Genomic DNA, 11,689 nt, shown 5'->3' on the forward strand with positions numbered 1-11,689 from the left:
CGCCAGACAGAGAGAGACAGAGACAGAAAGCGAGAAATCACCCTTCAGGGGGGATGGCCACACCACAATCCCTTCTCCTCCCTTCTCCTCCCTTCTCCTCTCAGGATCTTGGGCACACACGCACAAGCACCTGGCATGAGTTTAAGCCACCAGGTCCGGGACTCAAACCATGGTCGACTACATGGGGAGTCTAGCGACATAGCCGTTACACCAACTGCTGGTCCCAGAATCTTTAATTCTATATACTTTAAGTAGTTACATAGAACAATAATGTTTCTAATAATTCAAGATTATTCTGGAATTAAATTTAAATTTAGAAGTTGCTCAGAAGGCCCAATACTGTGCTTTCATTCAGGATAAAAAAGTAATCTTTTCTTCACTGCTATGCATACATAGAAATTATAAAATGATAAAGGAAGTCAAATTAGTAAAATTAAAATAATTTCTAATAAGTTATAACCTCATTTGTGCTGGATGGGAAAGATTCCAATACAGAACTGCAATTCAAATCCTCTATTATTATTATTTTAATAATAGAGGCAACTGCAAAATTATAAAAACAGTTCCTTGTGAAATGATATTCCATAGTTTAAAAGTATGAAGACTACTGAGGGACTATTAACAAAGAAAAAGTAATAGTTTGGAAGGCTGTGTTCTGTGAGATTATGAGGGACGAGGCCAAGTGACTGACAGGTACATGGCAATGATAACTGTGTAATTTGAAGGATCTAAAATGATAACAGATGATGTGATATAGTACATGTTTTTATCATGTGTTTATTATTACATGGGTATTGTAGTAATTTAAAGGATCTGAGGTAACATGAATGTGATACATTACTTCTTGCTTTTGGCTAATAATCAGAGCAACATAATCTTAAAACTAGAGGATTTTCACCTTATCCTAACTGTTCAAAGTTCTCACGTGTATGTGTCATAAAATTCATAAAATCAAAGTTAAAATTCAATTCTGCCTATGTGGAAGTGGAGAGGATGCATATCAGAGAACAAAGCACAATTTCCTCTCTGTAGTTTAATGGGGAGAAAGCAGAGACCGGCAACCTCAGTAAGGAGAAGTATTTTATGAGCACCTGTTTCTAATATCCTTTTTCTAGTCACATATTTTTCCAATGGAGTTTCTACATATGCCCAGAGTTCCTAGGAACAGAGCCATCACTATTACACATGAATTCCAATGTGTGCCCAGGAGTAAACGTTTTATCTACAGAGTAGGCAGGAAGTCAAGGACGTAGCTTATTGGTGGGAAAAATGGTGGTGGAAGGTTGACTCTTTATTACCCAGTTATTAGTCCAGAGGACCTCTGCAAGTTCCCACCCTTGAATGGAGGCCCTTCTTCCTTCCTGTCTCTTCATTTAAAAAGTAGTAATGGAGCATTGTCTCTTTGGGTGCTGAGAACACAGTAGTGAAAACTAAATTATCCCATAGATCTTATATCCTGGTAGCATATGCCTGATCTCAGGATCTGGAACAGTGCCTGGCACATAGAAAATGTTCCACTAATTCATTTCCTTTTTGCATTAAGGAATGAATTTATTTCCTTTTCAACCCCAAAGTTGCCTTTTGAAAAAAAAAAAGAATTATTTAATTTTATTTATTATTATCATTTTTAATTTGCCATTGTTCATACATGCTCACCAGTGAGAGACGAGAGAGAGAGAGAGAGAGAGAAAGCCAGCTGCCAGGTTCAGGACTTGAACTGCAAATGGCCATGTGGTAGCCCAGCACCCTAACCAGCACAGCACCTGCTGGCCCCAACTGTCTTTGATACTTATTTTCTATTGTTTCCCTTGCAAGGGAAAGATAATTTTTTTGCTGAAAAGGATCCACAGTATAATTTATTCAAGTTGACATCATCTTCAACGTAACTATTTTATTACTTAATATAGTCTGATTTTGCTAGAGATCTCTATATAGATGGTACGTTATTCTGTTCACCCTGAAACATACATGGTCCTTGTCATTTCTATTTACAATTGATTTCAAAGTTTTAGCACCCTACAGTCCATAACAGGGATACGAGGCATCTTGGAGACCATGAATTCCACTCCTCCATATCCCAGATGAAGTGACGTCTAGGGACAATAAATCATCAAACAAATGGCAGAGTTAAGATTTAGGTCTCCTTCAACCCACTTCTCCTTTTTACTACCATGTCGCCTTCATTGTTTGAGGAGATGTCCTACAGATGAAAAAACATAGCACGTGCAGTCTAAGGTCATGGATTTCTGACTGTCAGTTTTCTCATGAAAAAAGTGAATGTAGCATGTTTCAGCCATCTCATGCTGCTTTGTGAGACAGGAAATGTATTCTTATTTAAGAAAACAGAATATTTATTAGAGAAAAAACAAATTCCTTGCCACCACTGCCAGAATGTTGCCAGTGAACAATGGAAATGTGTAAAATATAAAGAATGAAACAGTCGCAGTTTAATGAGTGGCTGTTAACTCTCAGACTTTAAAATATCTTTTCCAGTTGTTCATATTAACCTTGAAATCCATTGCTTTTATTTATTAAACCAGTTTCAAATTATTATCCATTTAATTATTCAATAAAGATTCATCTAGTCTAGTCCATTAAGTGTCAGACAATGAGAGTTTAGGGAGACGGTGTTTAACAATACAAAACAGATTCCTTCTCTTCCAGAATTTTCAAACTTAAAAGAAGACAAACATGGAACATGCAATTATACTACAATGTAATGAGTGTGAGGGTGAGAAATGAAATGCTCTAAGACTATGGCGGGGGTAGAGGGAGTTCCTAATCTAGTTTGGGGTTTGGGACTTATCTTTCTAATTAAGAGATATTTGAGCTGCACCTGAAGCCTGAATAGCTGTTGGGTAGAGATGATGAAGGAGGTGATAATGAGAAATCAGGGGACCAGCAGTTAGTGTAATGGCTATGTCACTGGACTCCCACGTAGTCGACGGCGGTTTGAGTCCTGGACCCGGTGGCTTAAACTCACGCCGGGCGTGTGTGCATGCATGCTCAAGATCCCGAGAGGAGAATGGAGGAGAAGGGGTTGTGGCATGGCCACAAGACAGAAAGTGATTTCTCACTTTCTGTCTCTCTGTCTCTCTCTGTTTGTCTGGCGAGCGCACGCACCCTATAGCAAAACAAACAAACAAAAAAACAAACAAACAAACAAAAAACAAAAACACAAAAAAGAAATCAGCGTTCTATGAAGGGAATTATATATGCCGAGACACAGTGGTGTGTATGCCAAGATGCAGAGTCTGCTCTCCCCCAAGATCAGAAGGAAGCTTAGAGGAAAAAGGAGAGGAATATGAGAGAAGATGTGAAAGATCTGAAGGACTAGATTATAAAATATGTGATACAAATTAATAGTTTGAAGAAGTTTTGTCTCCAATCTATGGACAATGAATGGGAAGCCACTGAAGTTCTAAATGCAGATGCTCCTTGACTTTCAACGAGGTTCATGTCTGGATGAACCATCATAATTTGAAGATACAAGTCAAAATGCATTTAATCCACCTAAACTACCAAATATAGCCTCCCTTAAGTGCAATGGCATAAGATGCTTTTAAATTTAAAGTACAAACCAAGTGTGTTCACCAGCAGGTGTTTTTAAAATTAGCAAATGAACAGTTTTATTCCTCCATTTATAAAAGCTCACATTCAGTGTCATCAGTGAATTATTGTTTTGCTATCATGTAGGTCGTTGAATTTGAACTTAACCTTCACTTTCAAACAAGTACTTTGTGTTTTATTGATCTACAATTTCCTGAAACAACATGGAAGTTTTCGCATGAGGACAAAGTATCAGGCCTTTCATACGAAGAGAGAAAAAAGATCAGTTGTAGCATAGATAGCAATGTAGTTAAAACTCCGTTTTTACCTAGAAACACTGCCAAATCACAATTCCAAAGCAGGAAATGGGCACCAGCCCAAATAAGGATTGATCTTTCTCTTTTCTTTATCATGTTCTCGTATATAAAAACATATAATAGTGTATGTATGAATATAATGTATTATAAATACTATATAATACATAGATAACATTATATATTATGTAATGATAATGTTATAATTATATATTTTGTATAATACATTATATATTAAATAAAATTGTGACAATATTTGGTATTTTTAAAATGCTTAAAGGTTACAGAATGTAGAATTCATGTGACTATTTCCAAATTTCCTGCTATTAATCTGACCCCCATGTTATAAGATACAGCTGCAGAAACACAGGTAGTCATTATACAATTAGAACATCATTCTATGAAGCATCAGGTTTGGTAGAAAAACAATTAAATGTTGCTTGTGACAATAGTCAACAAACATTTGTTTTTCCCAGTGGCTCAAATCAAAGCTGCTGTAGTTTTGGCAATGGGAGGTGACACTCACACTTTGTCCACTTTGACCACGTGGACATTTTCCCCAATTATACAAGAGGAACTTACACGTGGTAACCTGGATGAAAAGGAAGTGGGGAGCTTGTATTTGTCTTGAAGCTGTGTTTGTACCAAGGATTGCTTTTACACAGATCATGAGTTTCCTGTGGTGTGGCTTGGAATGCCATGGCCACCTCCACTACAGATCCACACCAGACAAAGAAGCCTCAACCTGTAATTACTGTGGTTACATAACTGAAGTAACCCTGATCTGTATCTTTTTTTTTTTTCCCCTCTTTTTGCTCTTGGGTTTAAAAATCAGTCACAGAATCACTCAACGTAAAAGCCAACATGGTAATGAGTGATTCAACTTTCTCATTTCATCAATAGATTTTATGAAGAAATAGCATTTGCAGAATGTTTCCTAAAGGGTAAACATTTTTTCTAAGTGATACACAATGAGTATGTCTTTTATTTTCCACAGCTCCATTACAGATAGATGAAATCATTATCTTTTTTTATAGATGGGAAACCTACACACAGAGAGGTTACATAGTAGATCCAGCATCAGGCATTGGATTCCACCTAGGCAGTCTGACTTCAGAGCCCACAGATTGTAGACAGCAAGATCCTAAGTAAGTGTTTGTAGGAGCAAATACTGATGGGTCTTTAGAAATATTCTCTAGCATGCTACCACGGAAGTTCTAAGATTTGTGGGTAAGATACACAATTGTAAATAAAAGAATTCATATTAATAAAAATGTAAGCAAGGCATTTTGTAAATGTGTGTCATCGCAATCCTATAGCATAGTCCCCTTGATAAGATGGAGATAAAGGAAAGAAGTATATAGAAGAGAAATTATAAAAAGTTCTGAATTTTTGTGGATAGTAGTTTCGAATAAAGCTTCTATGTATGTAAGTATGCTGTGTGTGTGTAAGTGAGCCTGTAAGATGTGACTCTCACATTTTAAGACATTTCTTTTTTTTAAGTGCCCTTGCAAACTGTTTCTCTACATTTAACAAGCAATTTTGATGATTCATAAGATTTTCTAGAATTTGCGAAAATATTTGTATATAGTTGATGTTGACACCAAGTTTTGTAGACTTAGTTTCATTGTGGAATGATTAAGTGAATCATATCTGTTCTGGCCCAGTCTAGAAGCTTCTATTTCCAAGTTTTGCATTATCTTCTGCACGTGTCCTAAGCTGTCCTTATTCCTGCCATCTGACCTGTGTTTGATAATGTCCTTATTATCATACTCTCTGCTCAAGTGACAGTTTAAATTTCCTGTTTGGTACAGTGAAAAATCCTTTCCTTAAAGACAATATTTGTTTTTTTAGACAGAGATTTTTGCTACAGAGTGCTTGTCCTTGATGGAGAGAAAGAGAGAGATAGAGAGACAGAAAGTGAGAAATCACCCCCTGGGGGGATGGCCACACAGCAATCCCTTCTCCTCCAGTCTCCTCTCAGGATTTTGGGCAGGCACACACAAGCATCTGCAAGAGTTTTAAGCCACCAGGTCTGGGACTTGAACCACAGTTGACTACATGAAAGTCCAGTGACGTAACCATTATGCCTTTTGCTTGTCCCAAGACAACTTCTTACGGACAATGATTTCGTACAGACTCATTATAATGCTTTAATAAATATCCTATCCACATATCATTTGGGACTCTACTTTTTCCCCAGGACAATTTTCTGATGAGAACATGCTGGACCTAAGGGTATGCATATTTTCTAAGAATATACATATTTTCTGGTTTTGTGTTTTATTAGTGATAGTAACAATGCTAGAGGGGGGAAATGAAATGATGATTCTAGGCAGGAAGAAATACCAAACGAGTATTAAAATTTCTATTTGTGCCACTAGGGCTAGCAGGTGGTGTGGTGGTTCAGGCCGCTGGACTCCCACATGACTGACCATGGTTCGAGTCCTGGACCTGGTGGCTTGCTTTCTCACTTTCCCACTCTTTCTCTCTCTCATTTTGTCTCTCTCTAGTCAAATTAAAATAAATAAAGTGGAATAAAATAATAATAAAAAAATTTCTATTTGTGCCATTGAATTTGATATAAAAGTTGGGCCAAGAATCTTCCATCAAAATCTATCAACTCTTTCCATCAAAATCTATCAACGCTTTCCCATTGGCAGCAGGTGCCTTTCCTGATGCCTCAGAAGGGAATAGGTCTTTGGTTGGGGTTTGCTCAAAATTGAAAGCAACAGCAGCTGTGACTTGGACAAACTCTAGCCACTTCTTAGACCAGTCTAGAAGGAGTGAAAGTTGACTAGTGTTGCTCAGGACATGTAAGGCGACCACAGCTATTTGACCTAAAGTTGACATTTCGGCATGAATGGTGCTTCTAACCTAGTACTGCTTTCTTCTAATCTCACTTCAGGTTTTCTTCAAATGTTTGTACCCTGCTGCTGCCAACCTGCTTCTCTCTCACATGCACCTTTTGGTGCATTTAAAATGGACTTTAAAATATGCACAGGCTTGAACCAACTAGTAATCATTTGTTAGTGTCTCAACAATACATTAAACATTCCTTTCAAAAGTTAAATTGGGCCAGCAGGTGACATAGAGATTAAGGTGCTTTATCCCACATGACCAACTCCATGGTTCGAATTCTGGACCCTACAGCTTGAAAAACACATCAAGTACATGTGCATGAGTGCCCAAAATCCTGAGAGGAGGACAGAGGTGAAAGGATTGCAGCATGGCCATTCACCTCCCCACCCCCCGGGGGAGAGGGTAGTTCTCACTTTTCCTCTTTCTCTGTTTCTGTCTCTCTCCATTTCTCTTCAGCGAATACATGTGCCCTATGGCAAAAATCTAAAAAAGAAAGAAAGAAAGTTAAATAAACCCTATGCTTGGTGGATTCTTATGCTAACTTAAAAAATTAAAAGTCATTTCCAACCTTTGATCACTTAAATAAAATAATGAATTACTAACCTGAATGATAATAAAGCTTTTTTTGTTTTTTTTTTTAACAGTCGGAGGCATCTATACTGTGATTCAGACAAAGGCCAAAACAACCTCAGATGAATGGGGAGACAATTATTTTCTGATAGGACCCTATTTTGAGCACAATATGAAGACGCAGGTGGAACAGTGTGAGCCTGTGAATGATGCTGTCCGAAAAGCAGTGGACACGATGAATAAGCACGGCTGCCAGGTAACGGACACTGACTGCGGTTCCCTCGGCCACTCTCAGTAGACTGTTACAGCATAACAGGCTGCGATGTGCATGAACTCACAGGGGGAATCACCCACCTCCTTAGGGAAGAAGAGCAGATTTGTGAGAATGAAAGTGAACACAGTATGAAGTAGTTTGTATTTGAAACACCTGGAGAAAACCAAGGTGAAAAGTCTTGTGGAATGATGTGTTTAGAGCTCAGCAGAAGGTACGAGCAGAGATGTTTTTGAAGAAGTCATTTATACCCAAATAATAGTTGATCATAGGTCTCTATTCATTGGAAGCTTATAGACTAAGAGCAAAAGTTTTGAGCCAAACCTTTGGGAATGTCCACATCATAGAGCATCTACAGTAAAAGAAGGCAGAGGGACCAGCAGATGGTGAAAGGGTTATGTTACTGGATTCCCACGTAGTTGACTACGGTTCAAGTCCTGGATCTGACAGCTTAGAACTCTCATCAGAAGCATGTGTATGCATGCCCCAAATTCCAAGACAAAAATGGAGGAGAAGAGATTGAGATTGGTTATCACTCCCAGAGGGTGATTTCTCACTTTCTGTCTCTCCAGCAAGCACAAACGCCCTATAGCAAAAATCTCTCTCTCTAAAAGAAAAAGATGGAGACTGCAAATGTAGAAGCAATGCTAATGATGAACCAAAAATGTCTAAGTCTCTCTTTTTAAAGAATTTTTAAAAATTTACCTTTATTTTATTAATTTATTTATTCATTTAAATTTGACCAGAGAGAGAGAAGGAAGATGAGAAAGCAAGCTGCCAGGGTCCAGGACTCGAACCGTAGTTGATCGTGTGGGAATCCAGTGCCCTTAACCACCACCTGACAGCCCCAAGATGTCAAAATCTTAATCCTCCTAATATGTTATATAATCCAAAGGGGGTTTGTAGGTGTGAAGATGTGATTAGGTCAAAGATATGAGATGGGAAAAGAATTCTCAATTATCTGGGTGAGCACAAGGGTCCTTGTAAGAGTAAGGCAGCAGGGGATCAGCAGATAGTGTAATGGTTATGTCGCTGGACTCCCACATAATCAACCATAGTTTGAGTCCCAGACCCAGTGGCTTAAAACTCACGCTGGATGTGTGTGCATGTGTACCCAAGATTCCAAGGGGAGAATGGAAGAGAAGGGATTGTGATGTGGCCATTCTCCCTGGGGGCAATTTCTCGCTTTCTATTTCTCTGTCTCTCTGGTGAGAGCACATACCCTGTAGCAAAAATCTCTCAAAAAAAAAAAAAAAGAGGAAAGCAAGAGAACTAAGGTTAGAGAGTTATGACATTGCTGTGACAATGCAGAGGGTGAAGTGATGTACTTTGAAGACAGAAGAGGAGGTCTCTAGGAGCAGCAAAGGTAAGAAACAGATTCTACTGTGGAAACTATAAATGGAATGCAGTACTACTGACCTGTTGGTTTTAGCCGGTTAGACTTATTTTGGGATGTTGATCTCCATAGCTGAAAGATGATAAATTTGTGTTGTTTTAAGCCACTAGTTTTGTGGTCCTTTGTTACAGCCACAAGAATGAAGATGTCAAGTACCAAGGAGGGATTAAGTCAACAAAGGGTTAAAGCAGGTTGACTGGGTTTGGCAATATTCAGGGCATTGGTGACTTTCCCTATTTTTTGGTGACTTTGCTAAGTACAGTTTCAAAGATGTTTTTATACACAAAATATAAGGCTTAAAAAGTGTCAGTAGAGTTTTAAAACAGTAATGTTTTTTATTCATTTCAGGAATACAGTTTCTGGTGTTGAAAAAATGAGAAGCTCCTACTTAAGATGTCTGTGTGAACAAAAAAGATGTTGGTGTGAGTGGTGGAGTCTAGGAGGTGCATGCAAAGTTTAAGGAGCAGAATGTGTAACTTACAAAGGAATTTGAAATCCCATATAGCAGTAAGAAAATATTTCATACTGAAGAGAGCATAGAGAATGTGAGGTGAATGTAGGAGGGTGCATGTCTTACTACAAGAGAAAGGAAAATGAGATGTTAGAAGCTCTTGTGAAGGAAGAGAGATGAAAAGTCCAATAGAACTGAGTGACCTGAAAATTCTCCACAGATTTCTGATGTAAAAATGTTTCCATGTTTCCCCCAACATTGACTGGAAGTCAGGACAAGCTAGATTGCCCTCAGTGTTGGTAGTTCCAAGTCTTCTCTCCGAGTTCGCCTCACAGAAATACGTGTCATGTTTTAGGCGATTAGTAAATATTTGTTGACTAACTACATGAATCAATGAATGTCTCAAACAGAAAACTGCTGAAAAGTTGTTTGGGGCTCGGGAAAAGTCATTCTCAAGAAAAGAGTGGCATAATAAACTAAATTTCAATGGAAGCAGCTGGCATGTGACAAGGATCTTTCAAAGTTGGCCAGGGCATGGAGAGGGGAGAGGCATTATCATACATGCCTGAGTCCCATGAAAGGAAATAGTGATCCAACTGGGCTTCCAAGCACTGCAAAATTGAGCCTTGGGTGTTGTGATAAGCATCCATAGGTAAGCAACAGGGACAAAGTCAGTTTTCTGGAGATGCCTAGGTACGTAATAAGAGAGGCTCTTAATCTACGGTGAGGTCCAGAAGAGATCTGAAGTGGTTTATAAGGGTGCATATTATGAAATAAGATAATTAACATAAAATAATAATCAAGACAAAAGATCATGAAATTACACATGAAGAGACCAAAAGGGAAGTTAAAACTGGGATATACAAGTGACTACGTAAAAAAAAATGAACCTATTCAAAAATGTAAAGTTCTCTGTTGAAAATAATATAGATAGTAATATCTTTGACTTCATTGACATGCGCTGAGTGCATACTTTGAAAAATTATATTGTTGAGACCAGCAGTTAGCATAATGGCTATGTCGCTGGACTCCCATGTAGTCGACCGTGGTTCAAGTCCTGGACCCGGTGGCTTAAACTCACACCAGGCGCAGGTGCATGTGTGCCCAAGATCCCGAGAGGAGAATGGAGGAGAAGGGATTGTGGCATGACCATCCTCCCTGGGGGGTGTTTTATCTCTTTCTGCCTCTCTGTCTCTCTCTGTCTTTCTGGAGAGCACATGCGCCCTATAGCAAAAACCTCTCAAAAAAAAAAAAGCCTATATTGTACATTATAAAAACGTACAATGACTAAATGTAAATAAGAAACCATTCAAAAAACAAATAAATTAAAGCAGAGACTATGATGTTAAGCCCTGTATCCCTCAGATCAAAGTGACAGAATGAACAGGCTTTTTTTGTTTGTTTTTGTTTTTTCTTTTATTGAGAGTTTTTGCTATAGGATGCATGTGCTCTCCAGAAGGACAGAAAAAAAAAAAAAGTGAGAAATTACCCCCAGGGGGCACAATCTCTTCCCCGCTTTCCTCTTGGGATCTTGAGCATGCAGACACACATGCCCGGCATGAGTTTAAAGCTGCCAGATCTGGGATTTGAATGCAGTTGACTACATGGGAGTCGAGCGACATAACCATTATGCTATCTGCAGGTCCCAGAACATGGTTTTTTAAATGACACAATTTACGAAGAATAAAAATGTGGAGTTCTAGGGACCAGCAGTTAGCGTAATGGCTATGTCGCTGGACTCCCACGTAGTCCACCGCAGTTCGCGTCCTGGACCCGGTGGCTTAAAACTTAAGCTGGGTGCGTGTGCATGCGTACCCAAGATCCCGAGAGGAGAATGGAGGAGAAGGGATTGCGGCGTGGCCATCCCCCCTGGGGGGTGATTTCTCACTTTCTGTCTCTCTGTCTGTCTCTGTCTGTCTGGCAAGTGCATGCACCCTATAGCGAAAACCTCTCAAAAAAAAAAAAATGTGGAGTTCTAGATACAGGAATGCAAGTCCCGTCTAACTTCAAGCTCAACCACGAAGTGCTATGTGTTACCGCTACTGTTTGCTATGCAGCATGCTGTCGAGTTCTAAATAAAGTCTTTTTACCTCTAAGCTCACATGCATTTTTCTCTCTTGTGGTACTTAATGCGATGACATGATTCTGTGTTCTTTCTGTGACAGGTGCATTTTGGAAGGTGGCTGATAGAAGGGAGTCCTTACGTGGTGCTCTTTGACATAGGCTATTCAGCTTGGAATCTGGACAGGTGGAAGGGAGACCTCTGGGAGGCCTGG

At 39.0% G+C, this 11,689-nt stretch overlaps 1 protein-coding gene across 1 annotated transcript in view; it reads left to right on the forward strand.

Moving 5' to 3' along the window:
• The window catches only part of GYS2 (glycogen synthase 2), a 79,517-nt gene that overhangs the window by 1,190 nt on the left and 66,638 nt on the right, over window positions 1-11,689 (forward strand). The window contains exons 2-3 of the mRNA XM_006155074.3: window positions 7,370-7,551; window positions 11,579-11,689. The exon at window positions 11,579-11,689 is cut by the window's right edge and continues 75 nt beyond it. Of these exons, the coding sequence (XP_006155136.1) occupies window positions 7,370-7,551; window positions 11,579-11,689 (293 nt within the window). The remainder of the gene's footprint in view (window positions 1-7,369; window positions 7,552-11,578) is intronic.

The sequence above is a fragment of the Tupaia chinensis genome, unplaced genomic scaffold (assembly GCF_000334495.1).
Source record: "Tupaia chinensis unplaced genomic scaffold, TupChi_1.0 Scaffold000434_1, whole genome shotgun sequence".
In the NCBI taxonomy this organism is placed as follows: domain Eukaryota; kingdom Metazoa; phylum Chordata; class Mammalia; order Scandentia; family Tupaiidae; genus Tupaia; species Tupaia belangeri.